A 24,153-nucleotide genomic window follows, 5' to 3' on the forward strand; every position below is an offset into this window, starting at 1 on the left:
AGTCTGGATAGTCTTAATGGGAAAGCGGAGAAATGTGGTGGAACCCGCCTCGCCACTGGGCATTGGAGGGGCCTGGCTGCCTGCCTCCTACCTGCTGACTATGGCCCCTGGAAAATTGGTACGTTTAAAGAACTATATTTGGGCATGTTGTATTTTAAATTGCTGCTGCTGGAACTTTTAAAAAAACAATGTACAGACACATGGAAACTTTTTGGACACTTTTTCTTCCCCTTTGAATCCCTGGGAAGGTGAGGCTCTTCCCCTCCCCCAGCTCCATTGTTCTCCAGCAGGGCGTTGTCCCAGGGACACTGCCAGACCAGGTAAAGCCATGCTGGCAAGGGATAATAAAGGGACCTCACCTAACTTTTTAACCCCTGGACGGATTCATGATAAGTTTTATCCGTATGTGATGTAAGATCAGGGAGTTATTAAAATGTATAAAAAGTGTAACTTTTCAGCTTGGAGATAATTGAGTAGATTCAGTAATTGACTCAATTATCTCCTAAGCAGAGGGGAGGAATATGCTGGGTGTGTTTCTATTGTCCCATTGTGTCTGATTTGCTGCTGTACTTGCATTGTATGAGTTGTAATGTGTTTATTGGTTGTTCTGCAAAACCCTGTGGGCTGTAATGTGTTTGGGGATTGGGAATAAAAGAGGCTGTATGGGCCAGTACAGGGAGTTCCTGTTTAACCCTCAAAGTGAAGTGTCATCTCATTATTGGGGGAGGATTTATTGCATGCTGTTCCAGTTTGACTGCTAGGAGTGCAAACCTATTCGTATAGTTCCTATTCAACTGTCTACAGCATTCAGAGGCTTGAGAGGATTTATATGCTTCTCAAATTCGGTGATTGTGGTGTCTGCCAGAGTGCTTGGAGTCCTCAGGAAACGCTAGGAGCATCCTTTAACGGAGGTACCCAGTCGGGGTGCCAGGCGATCCGTTACAAGGGGTATTGAAAACGCAGGCTTACAGCGTTTCTGCCATCTCTATGAAGGCGGATCTTTTATAACATTTGAGGAATTGAAAACCAGGGCCCCACTGCATCCTTATGACTTTTTTCGCTACCTTCAACTTCGGGATAATGCCCAAAATCCTGTGCTTAAAAAACCTGCACTAACGCAACTCACATTATTCGAAAGGATGTGCATCGGAGAGAATTTCCCAAGAGGCTTGATCACTAGCCTATATGCTCACCTAACCATGAATACCTTAGAATGGGGAGAGCTTACATATATAGACCAATGGGAGGCGGATCTAAATGGAGGGTATCGAGTGGCAAGAAATGTGGGAAGCTGCTGCAACGTCCTCTATATGTGTCTCTCTGCAGGAACAAGCTTACAAGACTATGTTTAGATGGTATACCACCCCGGTGAAACTTTTCAGAATGAATAAAACTCAGACAGACTTATGTTGGAGAGGGTGCGGGCAGAAGGGGACTTATATACATATGTGGTGGGACTGCCCAGAGGTACAAAAATATTGGAAATGGATTTTGGCGTTGTTACGGGATGTTTTCGATAAAGATAATAAATTAGACCCCTGGGTGTTCCTCCTGGCCAGGTATATGGATTACTGGTCAAAAACGGAACAGAATCTTATACATAAAGTGAATTTAGCAACAAGGAGTGCCTTGGCTCAGGTTTGGCTACAGAAGGAGACCCCCTCACACACAGCAGTCAAACAAAAAAAAATCAGACACAGTACTCATGGACAAATTAACAGCTCAGGTCAGGGGCACTATAAAGTAGTTCCAAAAGATTTGGGGCACTTGGATAGATAGCGACGTGGGTGATTAGGAGTAGGGCGGTAGGGCTCATTCCCCCACAACACTGCTCTCCATGCAAATGACTAGCGACAGCTGCTGAAATCACCACATTATCCCTTATGACTTTAAGGCTCCCTCTGGGGGATTTACACGGAATGTGAGATACTATTACAAACTTGAAGACACACCTTGCCCTCAGCCGCCTGGGCCAGAGTTTTTCTCCCCTGACTGTTCCTCTTCCCCCCCTCCCGTACTAAATTCCTCTATTTCCCTCTTTCTTTTTTCTCTTTTTTCTGAATTCTCCTTTTTTGTCAGTTACTTCTTTATCTATCTCTTAATTTACCCTTTTTTCTTCTCCGACTACCATTAGCAATTCGACCCATACTTTTGATGGAATTTACCATCTACTGTGACGTGGTTTGATATACGAGAGAAATATATTGCTTGTAATGTAGAAATGCACTATAAACATGAAAACTGTAGGGTCAAAGCTATCGATACCACAATCCTACATGTGCTTTACAAAGGACATAAGAACTAAACACTGTATCTGAAGCAGCTCTTACTTGGTCGGTCGGATTTACCCTGTTTTATTTTTCATTTAAAAACCCTTGCGGGACGTTACTGGTATCAAGACTTTCACAATTGTCTAGCAATGCCCTGCTGACTTTATTGCAGTGGGTTGATATTTTGTTTATTATTATTGCGAATCTGCCATTATCTGGATGTACACAAATATGTTATTTTTTATGTTATGTTTCTGGTGTCTTGCCTTGGAATAAATAAGGAATTAACAAAAAAACAAAAAAATTTCAAAATAAAAACAAGAGGCAGAACAACCCATGAGCATACATTTATCAAAGTAAAATTTACCTTCAAGTTGGAAACCCAATGACACAAAACAATCAGGATGAATTGAAAGTAATCTAAAAGCTGACTCAATATCAACTTTCGTCATGAGAGCATTCCTCCCACAATGCCTCACCCATTTCAATGCATCCTCGAACGAAGAGTATGACACTGAAATAATGGAATTGTCCTCCTCGTCATTCAAAGAATCACCTTTGGGGTAGTATAAATGTTGAATTAGTCTAAAGGCACCCTTCTCTTTTTTGGGCACTAAACCCAACAGAGACACCCTTAAATGCGCAAAAGGTGGAACAGAAAAGGAGCCTGCAATTCATGAGCTTTTCACTAACTACCTCTAAATTTAACTTAACTGAACTGAGATTCTCAACAAACTGAACCGATTAACTACAAACAGGTATTTTAAAACCAAATAAAAAACCTCTTTAATTAGCTGTGCTATCTGCTGATTTGGATAACATTTTAAATAAGCGAGAAGATTTTGTATTCTCACTGGAGTCCATGTTTTTTGGAATCTGCTACCTGATGAAACCCTGTCTTGTGATGCACCGAAACGAAGGATGACTCCCAGCACAATTCATACATTCATGTTTAAATCTGCATGAATTCGTCCATTTACATTGCGTCTCGTTAAATGACCAACAAATTCCCTTAGGACGCAGCTGAGCCACAATAGCTTGACCCTGCGATCTCAATTGACTCTGTGGGAATCTGCTTGGCAGCATAATACATACCCAAGAGCCCACGTCCTTCATACCCCAACGCAAATTCTTATGAACAGATAGTTTTTGACAAAAATATTTTGTCATAATTGTACCAAGACAATCCACAGTAATTTTTATAAGCCTCCAATATTGACTCTAGATGTTGAAAAAGTCCACTAGCCTTATCAGGATGACATTCACAATAAACACTAGCAAAAATACAAAAAGCTTAAAACCGGGCATTTTCCTGTCATCCGCTCTTTCTTGTTTTCACAAGAAATCCTTAGACGTTGGTAACAAAGAAAGAATATCTAAATATTCTTCATTCCATGTCTATTTTTTGACTGAATTTGCTAAATGAAAACCAAGCGGAGAAGCTTTGCAAGCCAAAGCCTTTTTTTAAGCAAGCATCATTAACAGGTGTACTATTCCTGACAGGATGACTAATTGCGCTGTTACTAAGCATAGGTGACTGTGGCACTTTCTCAAACTCCTACTGAACCCAGGCTAAAGCCGGACTACCCGCCTTAAGTAACACCCCCAGCACCTCTCCTAGCTTAGCATGCTGAAAAACTCCAGGAAAGGACTCACTAGCCGACTTATCCGCTCCTTCCGAAGGCCAGGCAAACAAGGTACCGGCTTGCTCCCCGTCATCAATAACCGGCACTTACCCAATACCAGCAGGCTGACTGGACTAATTCTTTCTCTTCCCCGTCTTCTTGCTTCCTCTAATAGTTGGAGAGGAATGTAACGGACCGTTTCAGCAGACAAGGGGTTAAAATCGTTTAGGTGATAATCCCCTTTTCACAGACAAGCACAGCTACTGTAGAATCACCAAAACTCACGAATTGGATATAAGTGAATGCACCAAACTCCCGAACTGCATACAAGGGAATAAGGTAGCACTCCAAACTCCCGAACTGGAACCTCACGAATAGCTGCTAGCAGACGAACAGGAAAAGCTCCCAAGCGGCTTACACTCCTGGCAATCAGTCTCTATCAGCATACAGTCAATCCCCCCAAGAACGAGACAAGGCTCCGTGTTGAGGGTCAAGCAGTGGTCTGTTTATTGAGGGCTACCTGCCCCTGTATTTATGCAGGTCTCCCACCTGGTGGACACTCCCCCAGGGAACCAGATGGAAGACTGTTACAACGGACAGACAAGTACCAATTACAGACATACAGCAGTAAAACATCCCCACAATGCATCCTGGCTTCCTCCCCTCTGCCCTGGAGATAATTGAGAAGTAATTCAATTATCTCCCAGGACAAAGGCAAAACTCCATTACACACGTGGGGACACAAAAACAGCAAACACTTTAAAATACATAAAGTCACCTTTTACACATAAAACATAGACATGTCACATATTCCCAGATAGCTCAGGTCTGAGTGCACATTATTAGGTGAATGGCACTCAGACCACACGAATACAGTTTAATCGCCATGGAGCCAAAGTCTTTAATTCCACGAACAGGCTCGATGGCATGGCTATCTGGGTTAAAACATTCACATAAAATGAACTACCGAATTTCCAGGTGTTTGCTAAATTGTCCCGAATAGGAACCAGGGGGCTGGAGGCTCAGCGGTGCCTGCACGTAAAAGTGTCCGCTTTTAGTGCATGAAAGCCGGGCAGAAAAGCGCTGGCTGCCCGGGGAGCTCCAGAACACTGATATCGTGTGGCGGATAGGTGTAACCGTGACCACCCAGTAACAATCAATTAAGCTGCGGTTAACCACAGCTACTGGGTGGTCAATTGCCGGCACACGCTCGTTAAGCCGCGGCTTCAGGGAGGTAAATGGAGGGCACACACCAGCTTCTGGGTGGCCAATTGACGGCGCCGGCCGGCTTCCCACGGCTCTGGGGAGGCTGATAGAAGGCTGTTTTGTCCGGTAGATAGAATCTACCGAACAGCTGTGCAGAAAGGAAGAAATAAATCTTTCTGCACAGTAAAATTAACCCTTTAACTGCCGGTCCATAATCCAAAGGCAGCAGGCGGGCAACCAGGCTCCTCCAATGCAATGTGGCGAGATTGGTCTCGTCACAAGGAATAAATCACTCTTGATTTAGTAACTCTCTTCTTTCTTCCTTGAAGCACACTGCTATCACTTAGGCATATGGACATTCCTTGCTCCTCCTCAGAGTCTTTCCCTTTTGCAGCCTCCTCCTCCTCAGGTTCCAAAATGTCCATTAATGCTAATTCCTGCGGGCGTGAATCAACTTAAGAGGAAGGGGCAGTCAAAAGGCATTGCATGAGCCATTCAGCACCACCACTCCTGGAACCCTCCTTTTCATTTCTTCAAGTAAATGTTCCATAGCTGCACTACTTGATAACAGACTAAAACTAAACAAAACTGCTGACAGGAAAAAGGGGGAGAGCAGGGAACGGCTCCAATCCAACCTTTACATATATTTTGAATACTAATTTACTTCAGCTGTTTTGGCGCCAGCTGCTACCTCAGGGTGCCTTATATATTGTGGTTTCCCGCCTTACAGTGCCCTCGCGGACAAGCGCTTCAATCGGAGCACTGTCCCCGCAGACCTCTGCACTATCTGTCCGCTCGTGCATCACACAGACCATGCCGATGCCCTCTCGACCTGCTAGCAGCGCTGGCATTAAGCCTCCCGCTGCTAACCCCCCCGCAGCACATGTGTACATGGTCCATTGACGTGTACTGTCTTAAGTGCTTTATAGGTCAGTAGTGCCGATTTAAGAAGCTAAACTACATCAAATTATGTTTGTAATGGCTGTTGCAAATTAAAGGACCACTATAGTGCCAGGAAAACATACTCGTTTTCCTGGCACTATAGTGCCCTGAGGGTGCCCCCACCCTCAGGGTCCCCCTCCCGCCCGGCTCTGGAAAGGGGAAAAGCCTCCGATCCTCCTCCGTTCCGCCCCGTCGGGCATTTACAATGCTTTCCGATGGACGCTTGCGTGCTCTCACTGTGATTTTCACAGTGAGAATCACACAAGCGCCTCTAGCGGATGTCAGTGAGACAGCCGCTAGAGGCTTTGGGGGAAGGCTTAACCCATTTATAAACATAGCAGCCAGTGCCAGTGGTCTGGGTGCCTAGAGTGGTCCTTTAAATACTTGCACCTGCAATGTACCAATTTTGTACCTTATTACTTCCTGTCTGGTCAGAGGGAGTCACTTAGAGGAAGCGAAAAACCATTCCATTTCAATATCCCCCAATACATTGCTTGGAACATTTCAAGCACCATAACCATAACCAACGTACTCATCTATGCAAAGAGTAAAACTATGACAAGTACTGGCTCGGGATAGATGATATATGGCAATAGGGATTACAAATTCAATGTATATTTGATATGGCTAGTGCAAAATAAAATCCTTGGTTAAGTCCTTGCACCTGCAATGTAACGATATCTGTATCTGATTAGATTCTGTCAGCTCAGGGTTTGTATACAATCTACAGTCCACAATACTGTATGCAACGTTTTCAGTCACGTGACCACAGCTGTGTCACGTGAACCCGCCCGTGTTGTCAGCTAGCCAGGGTGTTGAAGGCAGCGTCACATTGCACTAGGAACACCATGGGGAAAGGGGAGCTCGTCGAAGATGTTGCTACAGCTTCCAGCTACAGAGATTTCCGGCTGGAGCACATGCATCTTGATCTGCAGGTAGATATGACAGATCGCAAGCTACGAGGATCGGAAAAGCTGAAGCTACGGGTGCTGAGGGAGACCGGAGAGCTGAGGTTGGACGCCCACCCTTGCATGCGGGTGTTGCAAGCCCGAAGAGAGGGAGTCCCCAAGCAAAATCTAACCTGGGAGGAGAAGCCATTCACTCGGTATGGGAGTATCATTGTGCTTCGTCTACCCGAAACTATGTCACCTGGAGCCCAGCTTGAGATAAATATCGACTATGAAACCAATGAAAGCCCTGGGGTGAGTGTCTACCGTTAGGATGGTAGCCAGGTGGGGGTTACAATGTTTACTTGTTTGACCGTAACTCTTGTTTGGTGGTTGATATGTCCTCTCACTGTTGTCAGTCAAAATGAAAGTAGAACCTTCATATAATGTTTTGGAACCTCTGGCTGGAAAGTTGGCAGCGTAAATGTTAGACGTACATGAACAACTGCCCAAGAACTACAATTCCTGTAATGCTTTGCAATCTTTGGACTCATGGGACATCGAGCGATTCGTAGTTACACATATTGAGCTCTGTTTGGAATGTCAGCAGATGCTTTATCCGTATTGGATTTTGTGTGGAATTCTGACTACCTTTTCACTTTTGTCTAGTAGAGTCCAAACTGTTACAGTTTTAAAGTTGAGCTGCCATTAGTAATCTGACAGAACACCGTCAGTTCAATTTTAGTACAACCTAATAGCTATCAACTCAGTAAAAAAACAATTTCTCTTATAAGTTAATTATATGTAATGAATTCTGTATTTTTCCGTAAAGCTTTGATAGTAATTACACTATAGACATATATGTTCAAATGCATATTGTATTGATGCTGTATCTTAACACCTTCATAATTATCTTAGCTCTTTCTCCAGAGTCTTCCACATCTGTACTTTGACTTTTTGTTCTCGGTAATGCTGAGTTGGTTCTTTTTGCTTCCCTATAACTTACCTAGTTTTTGTCAGCAAAGCATATTTTTGAAAGTGCCTTTTTTTTTTTTTTAAACTATGAAACTAAAAATGTAGTAGATAATGATTTTACCTACAGCTTTCACACATGGAAAATTATAACAAAGGAACATTCCAAGTGCCATAACTTCTGCCAGTTGTAATGGTTATGGTGACTGGAGTGATTTGGCTCCCAATGGTTAAACTTCTTGCATGGGGTCTTCTGGTCATTTCTGCCAGTAAGGGCCAGAAAATGCATCTAGTCGCTCCATCAGCTCCCCTGCTTTAAGCCATGCACCACTGATGTAGCAAACGGCTCTCAGGCTGGAATCAGTAACTGGTTGGCCCCTAGTAAGAAGTCAAACAGTTTGATTATTTAAATTGGCATGATTTGTGCTAGAACATTCCAGACACCATAACATCTACAATGCACTGTAGTGATTATGGCAATACTTCTTCAAAATCAAATGACAGTTTAGTCAAAAGTAGTAGAGAAAAAAAACACACTTAAGATATAGTCACAACTGGACTATTTGGTACAATTTAGAGTGTAGTGCATATAGGCTACTAACCTGTCAAGGATTTAAAGAGGCACTAAGCACTAGAACCACTACAGCTTAATGTAGTGGTTCTGTTGAAGAGCCTGCTTCTGCAGGACAATTGTCAACACTGCTTTTTCTGAGAAAAGGCAATTTTTGTTTGTCCCTAATGCCACCATTTGTACCTCTGGAGGCGATACCTACTGTGGTCTTGTTTGGTGACCTCATACTCAGCTTGCGCATATATAGTGCCCATGCTCTGGTATTCAGTGAACACTGCGCTGGGTTATTGCATAATAGTAGAATAGTGTGCACACAGATTAGCAAAAAAGCAAAGAAAAACGGGAGAGTGTGTAAAGAACAAGTTATGTTAAAGTACATATTTATATTATTAAAATGACTTGTAAATGTATACATTTCTAACCTAAATTAGTAGGTTTTAAAGAATGTTTGGTTTTACATTTTTTTAAAAGCTGTTTTTTTTTTTTTCAGTACTTTAAACACCATAACTACTACAGGCTGATGTAGTGATTATGCTTCAGGAGTACCCTATTAAGGGGGTTAAACCAGTTGTCAGAGAGTTTAACCTAATCTGCGTCTCTGGGTACCCATAGTCCTACAGTTATTGGTGTCACTAAAGCAGAAAATCCTACTCTGCTTTACCTGTATAAATAATAGACTATTTTTTAGAGCCTTTATTGGTTAATTGTCAGAATGACAATCTATAGTGGTTATGTTGCTTAGAGTGCCCCTTTAAATTTCAAATGGGCCAGTACACTCCTGGCACCATAACTACTACATATATGTGCAGTAGTTATGGTGTCCTAATTTCTATTTTTATATGGAACCTCATGACTTACCTGACCCACTGCTCCTGCTTCACATTGTCCTTACAGAGGGTGTATACTCTTCTCGAACACCAACCTTCAGCGTGCCTGAACTCCTTGCAATCTCTTAATTGATTTTCAATTTATTCCATAATGTCGTATACATCCTAGGCAGTACTAACAGAGGAGTTTCTGTAGCGTGGTTGTTATGCATGAAATATTCTGCTCTCCCTGTCAATTCTTCGGCCATGACATATCTAGATATATTTTCCAAACACAGGGCTTGACAAATTTGATTTCTGAGACCGAGCTCCCTGTACCCCAGCTTGGTACCTCCGCCAAGGACCATGGTTGGGAATGGGCAGATGGGGATCTGGGTAGGCTGCCCAGCTTCCCTGTAATTAGTAATTAGACTGGAGTCTCATCTGCACAATCCATGCTGTGGTGGAATCTCGGTAAAAATAAATTTAGTAGGCCGAGATTACCACGTGGCATGTGTACGTGCATATGCTGACGTATCGGTCGGTTGGTTGCACGTGGCAAGATACGATCAGTAGTGTACGGAGCATGTGCAAGAATACCGGATGTAGTATTCCCCTCCTCCATTGTGCTGGACAGGCCATGCGGTCAAGCAGGAAGTTAATTCTTATTTGTATTGATTGGTCAAGAGAATGTGTGGGTGGAGCTTAATATGGGAGGAGTTATGTGCCTATATAAGGAGCCTGCACTATTGTCCGGGGCTCAGAACTTGTATTTTGGTGACATTAGTCCCTCTGAGTCCCGATCGGTGAACCGAATAAAGAATCTCTTCCTTCCTGAAGAAACCTGTGTCCATCTCTCTGTGCTTGGCTTCCGTCAGTTTCTCCGGTATCATTTGGTGCATTGGCCGGGAAGCTCAACGTTCAACGGTAGCTGAGAAGCAGGGGCGTGAGACAGTCTATCTTTGCCCACGTTCTCTACGGCTGCACCCCTGAACTTCTGCGTGGACCTCCCTTCGTCTCGGCGCCACTAGTCTGTTGTCCAGGAGATCATCGGCCTCTACGTAGTAAGTGCTGGGGTGTCCCAGTCGATGAGTGTGAACTCAGGTTCAGGAACGAGGAGGTAAGACGACCGCTGTTTTAGACGGCGGACCCACTAGGGGTATACCGATTGTGCGGTAGGCCCATAAGGGGTTAATCTGTGTATGGAATCTGCCCCCTCTGTCGGAGGGAAGGAGCGAAGGCGCACCGCTCAATCGAACGCTCTTTAGTAAGACCGTTTGATTTGGTTTGGAGTCAGGCGGGGTTCTGTGTAAATAGCCCTAGCCGGACACCGGTGTCTTGTCTAGACTAGCGTTCTAGGGTGTACAATTTGTTCGCTAGGTCGGAGGGACCGGGAGACTAAGCGGCGTCTGTGTAAATTCGGTCCGCTAGCTCTCAACCTATCTTGGCTAAGTGGGAAGGCGTGTAAATTTGGAACCCACCAGACTTTTGATAGAGTAATTAGACTAAGAGGGTTCTAAATTCCGCCCTCTAGTTCGCTATATGTGGTGCTTGGGCAGTGTGGCTAACCAAAACGGATGTAGATAGTTTTAGGTAGTCCATCAAGGTACTGGCCAATAGATTAGTTGGGAATTGTATATGTGATAAAGATTGTTTAGTAGCGTGTATATTTTGCTAGATAGCGTGAGCTCTGCCGTCTAGCGAGAGTGTTAATAGTGTGTTGCTGTATTATAGTGCACGGTACCATAACCCTGTATATTTACTGACATTGTATATAAGTACTAATAATTGTCGTCTATTGCATGTTTAACACCATAACCACTAATAATTGTACTGTGATCTTAAATTGTACTTTGACCTATGCTAACCGTACTGTAACTGCTGTTTGTAAAGACGATGTTACTGGGGTGTGTTATAGACGGGTAATTCATATATAGAGAATTATAGCGTGGGTGACTGTATAGTTTTGCCAAAGGGCATAATATCGATTACTTAGTGACTGGTGTAACAGCTGTGTGTGTGTACGGGAATTCCCTGAGTGTTCATTGTGTTATTGTGTACGTTTCACTTGGTAACTGTACCACGTGGTGCTGTTGCCGAAGGAACGGGTGTGACTGTTGAATAAAGTGTGTGTGTATAGCATTCGTTGTCAACGACGCTCCATTGATAAGTATGGGCGCATCGGAGTCGACGATTTTGGATCCCTTAGGTTGTATGGTAAAGAATTTTAAAAAGGGATTTACAAAATGTGATTTTTGGGTTAAAATGTCTCCTGCACGTTTGGTCACTTTGTGCACTAGGGAATGGCCTACTTTGGTTGCGGCATGGCCGCCACGTGGCAGTTTAGATCCAAATCTGGTACAGCGTGTACACGTGGCTGTATCAGGTAGGCCTGAACTTTACGGACAGTTTCCATACATTGATTGTTGGAGGCAGGCCGTAAACGACTCGCCAAGATGGGTCCGAATATGCCACGAGGAGCAATGTCGCCTCATGGTGGCCAGGACTCGTTTGTCCACTAGGGCCACGGTTACGCCCATTTTGGACACGCCCCCTGAGTCCGAGATCCCTATGCCGCCCCCTTACTTCTTTGCAAGGGGAAGTGATACAAGTACAGGAAGTTCCACACCCCCTCCCCCGTTGTCCCCATCTACTTCCTCCTCCAGCTCAGAATCCACCCCACGCCATACTAAACCTCCCCTTCCGGAACCAACCCCCGTTAAACCCACCCATCCTGATTTGGCGCCACTTCAAGCTTCCGGTCAGGCTTCCTCTAGCCCGGCTCGGAATATTCTATTCACCGGCCTTCCCCACAATAAAGCCTCTACATCCCCACGTCTTACTACCCCTCGACGGGAACCCCTAACCGACGCCCCTCAACGAAGCCCTGTACTAACCTGACAACTGACCGGTACCCTAAGACCTAAACATTACCAGATGCCTCTTCGTTTAAATCCCGGGTCAGCTTACCTTAATGATGTAGGTCAAATGGTGTATGCTGACCCAGTCTTCGTATATGTCCCATTCACGACTACCGATCTCTTGAATTGGAAGACCCACAATTCCTCGTATACTGAGAAACCACAAGCCATGACCGACCTGTTCACCTCGATAGTTCAGACGCATAATCCAACTTGGGCTGATTGCCAGCAATTATTAATGACATTATTTAACAACGAGGAGAGGACTAGGATTAACCAAGCGGCTATTAAAGCGCTGGAGGAAGAAGCCCGTACTTTAAACCAAGCAAATCCAGCAGCATGGGCCGCAACACATTATCCTAATACTGATCCCGACTGGGATGTTAATGGCAATGATATGGTTCATCTAAAAGCCTATAGAGACGCTATAATTGCTGGCATGAAAGCTGGAGGAAAGAAAGCCATAAATATGTCGAAGACAGTTGAGGTGATCCAGAAAAGTGATGAAGCGCCCAGTGTCTTTTATGACCGATTATTGGAGGCATACCGCCTGTATACCCCCTTTAATCCGGAAGACACTGAGAATTCCCGAATGGTAAACTCTGCCTTTGTCAGCCAAGCCTACGGAGATATTAAGCGCAAGCTACAGAAGTTAGAAGGGTTCGCAGGAATGTCCATTACCCAACTAATGGAAGTTGTGAATAAGGTGTATATGAATAGGGAATCAGAAAGTAAGAAAGAGGAAGAGCGCAAGATGCGTAAAAAGGCGGATATGCTAGCGGTAGCGATCGCAGGCGTAGATAGACGGGGCCCAGATAGAGGTGATAGTAGGTGGAATAGGGAACCCCTGAGTAGGAATCAGTGCGCGTATTGCAGAGAAGAAGGGCATTGGAGAAGCGAGTGTCCGAAAAGAGAGCAGTACGAGAGAGACCAACCCAGGGCAGGATATGGAAATTTTAGAGCGAGAGGTAGAGGAGGTCCCGGAGGGAGTAATGGTAATAGAGGAAGTGTAAGAGAAGACAGATACTATCCCGCAGCGCAAAGGTCCTGCGATAGAGAAGATAGGGACTTTGTAGGATTGGCTGACACGGTCATGGTGGGCTATTGATACCGACCGGGCTCCATCCCCCTTGGTCGAGCGGAGCCTATGGTCGATGTATCAATAGGGGGTAAAAGGAGTGCATTCATGATTGACACTGGTGCTGAACATTCGGTGGTGACTGACCTAGTTGCTCCTCCATCTGGAAGAACTATTACCGTAATAGGAGCAACTGGAAGGAGTGCTGCAAAACCGGTTCTTAAAAGTCGACTCTGTACATTGGGAGGCCACGTAGTAAAACATCAATTCCTTTACATGCTTGAATGTCCAGTCCAATTGCTGGGACGTGATATGCTATCTAAGTTACAAGCGCAGATTACGTTCCTACCAAATGGAACAACATCCTTAAAGTTTAATGGACCTTCAGGTATTATGACATTATCCGTACCAAAGGAAGAAGAGTGGCGACTTTATACAGCGTTGACTAGCCAAAACCCTAGGAGTGATGAATCCTTATTCAACATACCAGGAGTTTGGGCAGAGAACAACCCACCAGGACTGGCCCGCAATATTCCACCTATTCGAACCGAACTAAAACTTGGGGTTTATCCAGTGAGCCTACGGCAATATCACATCCCGCAGAAGGCTAAGAAGAATATTCAATCTTATCTGGATAAGTTCATACGGTATGGTATCCTAAAATTCTGTACTTCCCCCTGGAACACCCCATTGCTGCCTGTTCAAAAGCCCGGTACAGATGAGTATCGCCCTGTGCAGGACTTGAGAGCAGTCAATGATGCGGTTGTTAGTATACATCCAGTTGTGCCCAATCCATATAACCTGCTTGCTTTAATTCCGGGCGGGGCTACCTATTTTACAGTCTTAGACCTCAAAGATGCCTTCTTTTGCCTTCGAATTGCCGCAGAAAGCCAATGTATCTTCGCTTTCCAATGGGAAAATGCTGTAACGGGCTCGAAACGCCAGATGACTTGGACAAGACTGCCCCAAGGGTTTAAAAATTCACCTACCCTATTCGGTTCAGCTCTAAGTCAAGATCTACTGGATTTTGAGTCCATCCCAGGAGAGTGTGTATTATTACAATATGTAGATGACTTGTTGATAGCCGCAGTCACAAGAGAAATATGTCAGCGAGCAACACACGATCTACTACACATTCTCTGGAAGGCAGGATACAAGGTGTCTAGAAAGAAGGCTCAGTTGTGTCTGCCAACTGTCAAATATCTGGGATTCCATATCTCTGAAGGTCAAAGAATAATGGGGCCAGAGAGAAAAGAAGCTGTGTGCCAAATACCAACTCCCAAGAATAGAAGACAAGTGTGAGAATTCTTGGGGGCAGCAGGCTTCTGTAGGATATGGATTCCCAGTTACGCGATATTGGCAAAACCTCTGTATGCAGCTATCAAGGGTACAGAACACGACCCCTTCCTATGGACTCAAGAACAGCAAACGGCATTTGAAGATGTGAAGAAGGCTTTGATGAGTGCCCCAGCGTTAGGTCTACCTGATCACACACGACCATTCTACCTGTATGTACACAAGCAAAATAGAATGGCTGTGGGAGTATTGACACAGTACTTGGGATCATGGCAAAGACCTGTTGCCTATATGTCTAAGCAACTGGATGCAGTGGCCAGCGGACTTCCACCTTGTCTAAGAGCCGTAGTTGCAGCCGCCCTGCTGGTAGCTGAAGCCGATAAACTCACTCTGGGTCAAGAACTTTATGTACGAGTCCCACATGCAGTACAGACGTTGTTGGATTACAAAGGAAATCATTGGTTTAGTAACAGCCGTATGACCAAGTATCAAGCAATGTTGTGTGAAAACCCAAGGGTGCATTTAGAGACTGTAAACACCTTAAATCCAGCTACCCTTTTGCCGCAACCTACTGAAAGTCAACATGATTGTTTGGAAGTGATGGATGAAGTATTTTTAAGTAGACCAGATCTTCGTGATTTTCCCATCCAGAACCCCGATGTCCAATATTATACAGACGGCAGTAGTTATGTGAAAGAAGGGATTCGCTATGCAGGATATGCAGTAACAACGATAGACAAGGTGATAGAAGCTCGGCCACTGTCAAAAGGAACATCGGCACAAAAGGCAGAATTAATAGCACTGACACGAGCGTTACAATTGGCTGAAGGTTTAAGAGTGAACATCTATACGGACTCCAAGTATGCGTTTTTAACCACTCATGCCCACGGAGCTTTGTATAAAGAAAGAGGACTATTGAATTCAGAGGGCAAAGAAATCAAGTACGCAGCTGAAATACTACAACTATTGGAAGCAGTATGGGAACCGAAAGAAGTCGGTATTATACATTGTCGAGCGCATCTGAGAGGAGATGGTGATGTAACTAAAGGAAACCGGATGGCAGATAATGCAGCTAAGCGTGCCGCTGAATCAGGAAGACAGGAATATGTGGAACATATAGCTGCTCTTATACCAACTCCACTGTCTCAATGGACTCCAGTTTATACAGCTCAAGAAGAAGAGTGGTTAAAGACTGAACCTGGAAAGTACCTGGAGAACAAATGGTATCAGTTAGAAGATGGGAGAATAGTTATACCAGCATCACTAGCGGTAGAAATTGTCCAAAACTATCACAACGGGACACATTCTGGGAGAGATAGTACAGAAGAATCTCTCAGAAAACATTTCTACATACCAAGATTGTCCAACTTAACTCAAGCCATTGTACGAAGATGTGTAACGTGTGCTAAAAATAATGCAAGGCAAGGACCAGTAAAGCCACCAGGAGTCCAGTTTATGGGGGGACTCCCTATGTCCGATTTACAAATTGACTATACAGTAATGCCTAAATCTGGTGGACATCGCTACCTACTAGTAGTTGTGTGCACCTATTCAGGCTGGGTAGAAGCATGTCCTACTCGTACAGAGAAAGCAGGAGAAGTTGTGAGATTCCTGCTACGAGAAGTAATACCCCGATATGGACTACCCTGCTCTATAGGATCGGACAATGGTCCAGCTTTTGTTCATCAGTGCCTACAACAACTGACTCATATGCTTGGTATAAAGTGGAGACTTCATACGGCATATAGACCTCAGAGTTCTGGTAAAGTAGAGAGAATGAATAGAACTATTAAGAACCAGTTGGCAAAAATGTGTCAGGAAACCCAACTTAAGTGGAACGTTCTTTTGCCCATAGCTCTGTTGCGAATCCGCAGTACACCTACCAGAAGGATGGGTCTCTCTCCTTTTGAAATCATGTATGGGCGTCCACCTCCCGTACTTGGTAACTTAAGGGGGGATTTAAGTCAGTTGGGAGAAGGAATTACCCGGCAGCAGGTTGTAGAGTTGGGTAAGACTATGGAGGAGGTACAGAAATGGGTACAAGATAGATTACCTGTGAATATTTATCCCCCAGTTCATAGTTACCACCCAGGAGACCAAGTGTGGATTAAAGAGTGGAATAATGTACCGTTAGGGCCCAAGTGGAGAGGTCCTTATGTTGTTCTTTTGTCTACCCCTACAGCGATAAAAGTGGCCGAAGTGACTCCGTGGATACATCACTCCAGGGTTAAACCAGCAGCGGTCGATTCTTGGCAAGCTACATCAGATCCAGAGAATCCCTGCAAGATCCGGTTAAAACGCACGACTCAGTCGGAGTGACGAGGAACCTTGTGGATTACAAATTTTATTGTTTCAGAGATTGGTAAAGTGAGTGTTTAGACGGCCATAATAAAGCCTGTCCGCTCACCAACGTGTGATTTAAAAGCCAGGAAAGTCTCGAAGGGACCCCTGTGAAGACGAGCAGAACTCCATTCCCTGCAGCCCTTACATCCTGGAAGCTGAGGTGCCATCGCACGGACGAAGACTGAGGATGCGGCCGACGAAAGATGTGCTTATGATAATGTTTATTTATATGTATTTTTATATTCAGGAAGGTAGAGGTAACGACACTCCTAGCTGTGAGGTATGCATTAAGACTACAAGAACAGGTAACCATATTTCCCAGACCCTAATTTGGCATTCGCAATATGAATGTAACGGAGATGTATCTAGGTGTAGATATTTAAATATAGACTATAGTGTTTGCCATTTAGGGATAGGAGAACCTAAGTGCTTCAATCCAGAGTATCAACCCCGTACAATTTGGTTGACTCTCAGGAATGGAGATCCTCAGGGGACCCTAATTAATAAAACGGTGTTAGAATCCGTACACTCTTCGGGTGTTCTGCTATTTGATGCATGCAAGGCAATATCAAGTGGTAGAAAGCCGTGGAATGTATGTGGGGATCTTAGATGGGAGAGAACGTATGGGTCTAATGATAAATATATTTGTCCCAGCAGTAAAAATAAGTATGTGAGTCCTAGATGCCCAAATAGAGAATATAACTTTTGCCCATATTGGTCTTGTGTGGGGTGGGCAACTTGGGGACAGACAGCAGATAAGGATATGATTGTAACTAAGTTCCCTACCAATCCATACTGTAAGTCTATGGAATGCAATCCAGTCCATATTCTTATAAATAATCCTGACCAATTCTTAGATAGATATGGTAACTTATTTGGGTTTCAAATATACGGGAAGGGTTTAGACCCTGGGACAGTATTGTTTATAGGGCTAGAGACCAATACTGTAACCTCCCAAACTCATCAGGTATTCCATTCGTTTTACATAGTTAGATAGCTGAAAAGAGACTTGCGTCCATCAAGTTCAGCCTTCCTCACACCTGTTTTTTGCTGTTGATCCAAAAGAGAAGAAGAAAAAAAAAAAAAAAAAAAACCCCAGTTTGAAGCACAATTTTGCAACAAGCTAGGACAAAAAATGCCTTATTGACCCCAGAATGGCAGTCAGATTTATCCTTGAATCAAGCAGTTATTACCCTACATTGAAAGATTATATCCTTGAATATTCTGTCTTTGCAAGTTTTATGAAGAGAATTGATGTAGATTAATTTGAAATAAACAAATGTTTAAATGTCTATCTGTTCCTGTCCAAATCTGAGATGATTAAATTGCGTATACGCAGAAGTAAGTTCACACTGACACACGGAGTTCAGGTTAAAAGCACTTCGAGAAAATTTAATGGCATCTGATTAAAAGCGGGCTTGCAGACCCTTATGAGAGCAAAATTACATCATCATTGAATATCAAGATAACAACAAATAAAAATCATTAATTGGATTAGGTGTTAAGTGGTTATGTCAATGTCCACCTATCAATATTATCAAGAACTAAGTGGTTAGCTAGGTGTCCTCCCACCGGGAGGTGGCGTCATTCTGGACACGGGTGTGGACAGATGGCTCAAGCGCCATCTTACCCAGCACGAGGCTTACTCGGTGGGAAGGGGGGCTTGGGCGTCATTTTGGGTAGTTAGTGATGTCAGACTCGTGGTCAGGTTCAGGGTCTTTTTTATGAAAGAACATTTCATACAAGCGGTTTCTCATGGCCTAGCTATAGTATACTTTGTTTCATGTTACAGGAACTTGATAATTCCGGTGTTAGTCATGTACTTCTAGAAAATACATTCTCTATTCAGTATTCTAAATGTTGTTAGGAAATCTGTCATGTAATGAAGTCAAAATGGAGTTAGTACAAAAATTCAATACAGGATCAATAAAGGTTTTTAATAATTCTACATCAGTGAGTATAGATAAGATCCCCCATGACGCTAAAAACCTGTTCATAGACTTAGCTGAGAGTATTGCCGGTAGTCTTAATGTAACCAACTGCTATGTGTGTGGAGGTACTAACATGGGAGACCAATGGCCTTGGGAAGCAACGGAGGTAATGTCCGGTTCTGAGGCAGTTGAACAATTAATATCCTCACAAGCCGATTATCATATGAGTGTTAGAGGTAAATCTGAGTGGAGATTAAAGACCTCCATCATAGGTTATGTTTGCATAGCAAGGAAAGGAATGATGTTTAATACTTCTGTAGGAGAATTAACTTGTCTAGGGCAAAAAGCTTATGATGATGATACAAAGAATACAACTTGGTGGTCGGCTTCAAATGTCTCAGAACCATCTAACCCGTTTGCAAGATATGCCAATTTAAAGGACGTATGGATTTATCCATCACATCTAGTTGGAGAGCCCCAGCAAATTTGTACTGGATCTGTGGTAAGAAAGCCTATTCGGAGTTGCCACAGGACTGGGAAGGGGCATGTGTGTTGGGTATGCTCAAACCATCCTTCTTCTTGTTACCTATTGAAACAGGTGAGACTTTGGGTGTTAAAGTGTATGATGTGAATCATAGGAAGAAAAGGGGACCCATAGAGATAGGCGCCTGGGAAGATGATGAATGGCCTCCCCAGCGTATTATAGATTATTATGGGCCAGCCACGTGGGCAGAGGATGGTACTTTCGGATATAGAACCCCAATTTATATGCTCAATCGCATTATAAGGTTACAGGCGGTGGTTGAGATAATTACTAACGAGACCTCACAAGCGCTCAATTTTCTAGCGAAGCATAATACCAAGATGAGGACAGCAGTGTACCAAAATAGATTAGCCTTGGATTACCTATTGGCAGTAGAGGGAGGTGTATGTGGAAAGTTTAACCTGAGCAATTGCGGTCTTCAAATAGATGATGAAGGGCAAGCAATAGCTGAGCTTACTAGCCATATGGTTAAACTAGCGCATGTGCCTACTCAGGTATGGAAAGGGTATAATCCAAGCAGTGGGTTTGGTAACTGGTATGAGCAGTTTGGAGGGCTTAAGGCATTGGTAGGCGGAGTCATACTGATTTTAATGTTGTGTCTACTCCTGCCATGTCTTATCCCCTTAGTAGTTAGGTCTGTGCAAAGCCTGATAGAAAATATAGCAGAAAGGAAGGCTGCAGCACAGATAATGGCCATATATAAATATGAGGCTCTAGATCAGGGAGAACCAATGCAGGAAGAGGAGTGTTGAGGGATTCACATCATAGGAAAAGTCTGGTCTGGTTCATGGTAGCCTGAGGTGTATGTAAACCAAGGTTAAGTGATGCCTCAAGTAATTGTGAAATATCAAGAGGCATCAAAGGGGGGAATGTGGTGGAATCTCGGTAAAAATAAATTTAGTAGGCCGAGTACCACGTGGCATGTGTACGTGCATATGCTGACGTATCGGTCGGTTGGTTGCACGTGGCAAGATACGATCAGTAGTGTACGGAGCATGTGCAAGAATACCGGATGTAGTATTCCCCTCCTCCATTGTGCTGGACAGGCCATGCGGTCAAGCAGGAAGTTAATTCTTATTTGTATTGATTGGTCAAGAGAATGTGCGGGTGGAGCTTAATATGGGAGGAGTTATGTGCCTATATAAGGAGCCTGCACTATTGTCCGGGGCTCAGAACTTGTTGTATTTTGGTGACATTAGTCCCTCTGAGTCCCGATCGGTGAACCGAATAAAGAATCTCTTCCTTCCTGAAGAAACCTGTGTCCATCTCTCTGTGCTTGGCTTCCGTCAGTTTCTCCGGTATCAATGCTATACGGCTTGTCTCTGGATGACAGCCCCAGCTGCTTGTGAGTGGGACCGACCATTTCCACTCCCTGTAAAACACACTGCCGCTAGGGAGAGAGACCGACTGTCTCCCCTCCCAATAATACACTCTGCCGCTGGGGAGGAAGGGCGACATCATACCCTCCCTGGAATACATACTGCCGCTGGGAAGTGAGACAGGTTTTCTCCACTCCCTGTAACACCCTTGGCTGCTGGAGATGGAGGACGACACTCTCCTCTCCTTGGGTTTGTCAGGGCTTACGTTAGTTGGGAGTCTGTAATGCGGATATGTGCTCACCCTTACAATTAAACACAAGCCAAGTGTGGCTGAACAGACCTCACCACGTGTTCTGACTATGGCCCTGGGATATATGGCATTTGAAAACACTATTTGTGCCCTGTGACAAAACTGGAGATTGTGCACAAATATGACTATTGTCCATATTTTTTTATTATTCCCTTCGTTTGTTGCACTGTTCCCTATGTGTTTCATCTGTTGGTTCGACTGGAAAGACTACCAGACAAACCGTGGAGTTACTGGGTGGCCACCTTTTCATGTATCAGAGGCACATGGTTAGAACAATGGATGAAGCACATGGTGAGAACAATGGATGGCAGCCATTTTTGACTTGTCTACACGGTGCCATCTCGCCAGTATTTGGTGCACAAAGACATCGTTCAGTAGTTTTTAACCCCTTAAGGACACATGACATGTGTGACATGTCATGATTCCCTTTTATTCCAGAAGTTTGGTCCTTAAGGGGTTAAACTACCGAACAGGGGACACATGTAACAGTAATTATTTTTCATATAGCCTGTATATGTTCTGCGGAATCTGCATTAAACCGTATCTTCCAAACCTCTGAACGGATCTGGGTGAATTTTGGATATGTGGTTCACCCAGATCCCCTGGGGTTATTGCATGTTTTGGGGTTACTGTGATATGTTTTATAATACTGTATTTTCCTTCCTGTGATAATTAAGTTAGTCTATTGTGTTGAGATAATTGTAACACAGGCAGAGGGGAGGATTTCTGATGTAATGAATGGTTGTGTTAGCTGTGTTGATTGGTTGTGCTTCAAAACCCTGTGGGCAGTACTATGTTTGTAGGATGTGAATAAAGGAGGCTGTATGTGCCAGTACAGTCAGTTCTTCTTGACCCTCAACACATAGTCTTGTCTCGTGATTGGAGGGGACAGCTATACTCACACTGGGGAGTGCAATGCTCTGCATACTCTCCTGAGCTTGAATCACTTGGCTCTTTTAAGAGCTTGTTCCTGATACGCTCTCCTGGAGGAGAGGTCTTCCCCACACGGTCCTGGAGGGCAGAAGCTGGTCCAGGGTGGACAGAAGACTGCGAGACTCCAGTTAAGCTATGATGGTTGCGGAGTCTGTGCTGGTTGTGGTGTCCGGTGCGGTGCTTGTGGTCCTCGGCGCAAGCTAGGAAGCGTCCATCAACGGAAGGTACTTGGTCAGAGTACGGGGAGTTCCGTTACACCAAGGTGGTCAGGTTAGAACTCACCTGGCCTGTGAGTCTGTGCATGGGGGCGGTGCTGGATAATGCTCCAAGTTGCAGTACAGGTATGGATAAAGCAGGATAATCTTCGTGGGTAAGCCAGAGGTCAGAGGGTGTTAGAAATCAGGATTAACGAGAAGAAAGCCGAGGTCAGAGGATGCCAGAATCAGGAAATACAGAGTAACAAGCCAAGGTCAGGAATCAACAGGAGCACACTGGAACACAAACAGCAATACGGAACCAGGGTCAATGAACTGACACTGCCCTCTGGGAGAGGTGTGCTTGAGAATGATGGAGCAGCCACAGAATAACGTCTAGCCCCCAGTGCTGGGTACAAGGCAAGATAGACTTCTGGCTATTTCTTGAGCTGAATGGTGGCTCAGAGGCAAAATAGTAGCCCCAGGACTGCAAAGTACCCAGGTTAAAATCCCTTGCTGGGCATTCCTGCAAGGGAAAGGGTTGCACACTGCTACTGGGGAGTGAGACCGACCGCCTCCCCTCCCTGTAACACACTCTGCTGGGGAGTGAGACAGATTGTCTCCACTCTCTGTAAGATACACTGCCACTGGGGAACAAGACCGGTTGTCTGTTTCCTAGACCTCATACTGCTGCCTGGGAGGAGGGGTGACACGCTTCTCTCCCTGGAATACACACTGCCTCTGAGGAGTGAAACCGGTTGTCTCCACTCCCTGTAACACACACTGCCGCTGGGGAGTGAGACCGGTTGTCTCCCCTCCCTGTAACACACACTGCCGCTGGGGAGTGAGACCGGTTGTCTCCCCTCCCTGTAACACACACTGCCGCTGGGGAGTGAGACAGGTTGTCTCCCCTCCCTGTAACACACACTGCCGCTGGGGAGTGAGACCGGTTGTCTCCCCTCCCTGTAACACACACTGCCGCTGGGGAGTGAGACCGGTTGTCTCCCCTCCCTGTAACACACTCTGCTGCTGGGGATGGAGGACGATACTCTCCTCTCCCTGTAACTCTGTCTGCTGCTGTGTTTGGGACTGTCTCCTCTCCCAAACACACACTCTACCGCTTGTCTCACTGTAACACCTCCCTCTGGGGTTGGAGATCTGGGCAGACTGCCCAACATCCCTGTAGGGCCATCTCTACCTGCCAACTGGGTGTCTTCCCAGGACCAGTCGATATCTTCCATCTTTGGGGCTTGTTGGGAAGTAGGTGGTATAGTACCCAGGTCTCCTGATAACAGGCCCAGTTGCTGGGGAGGAGGGATGGAACTCAGCGCTCCCGGTGGTATACATAAGAGACAGGTGGTGTTAGTCGGCTAAATAGGCGAGCATAGTCCCGCTCATCTCGAATGTACCAGAAGCGCGTACTCCTCCCATAGCAGACCAGGGCCGTTGCAGTCCCCTTGGAAGCCTTTGTGCTCGACCAGCAACGGGTAGATGCCGACCGCATGAAACTGCAAGGCGCGGTACCTCGTGAACAGTGCCTCCCGTTCCATTACCCATTCATTCAAGGGCTGTTCTCCCAGGAACGGCATCTGGTTGTTTTGGAGCGCCACTTCCCATTCTGGTACACTCCTGGCTTGGATAGGGTGATCATTACTCCTCAGGACATCCAGGAACAGCTGCTTGTATCAAAGTGGGTAAATACATTGTGGGGATATCATGTGTTTTGGGGTACTTTTGGGACTTTTTAGAAATGTATGTTTTGTTTTTTTCTGTGCTTGGAGATAATTGGATTAGAATTAGTACAGTTACTGATCCAATTGTCTCCCAAGCAGAGGGGAGGGATTGTGTGCCATGTGCGGGAGTGCCTTTCATTGTAAATGTGTTGTTATTGGTTTGTGTCCCTGTCCCCAACAAGGTCCTTGTGGGCGTACCACTTGCTTGGGGACTTGCATAAAAGGCCAAGTGTGGCACCAATAAAATCTGTAATAAACTTTTTTTTTTTTTA

The 24,153-nt window shown here is 44.8% G+C and overlaps 1 protein-coding gene across 1 annotated transcript in view; it reads left to right on the forward strand.

The window, feature by feature from the left end:
- Positions 1-6,838: 6,838 nt before the first annotated feature.
- Positions 6,839-24,153, forward strand: part of RNPEP (arginyl aminopeptidase) — a 134,354-nt gene continuing 117,039 nt past the window's right edge. The window contains exon 1 of the mRNA XM_063453165.1: positions 6,839-7,245. Within this exon, the coding sequence (XP_063309235.1) occupies positions 6,892-7,245 (354 nt within the window). The 5' untranslated portion in view covers positions 6,839-6,891. The remainder of the gene's footprint in view (positions 7,246-24,153) is intronic.

Source organism: Pelobates fuscus, chromosome 1, assembly GCF_036172605.1.
Source record: "Pelobates fuscus isolate aPelFus1 chromosome 1, aPelFus1.pri, whole genome shotgun sequence".
NCBI lineage: Eukaryota > Metazoa > Chordata > Amphibia > Anura > Pelobatidae > Pelobates > Pelobates fuscus.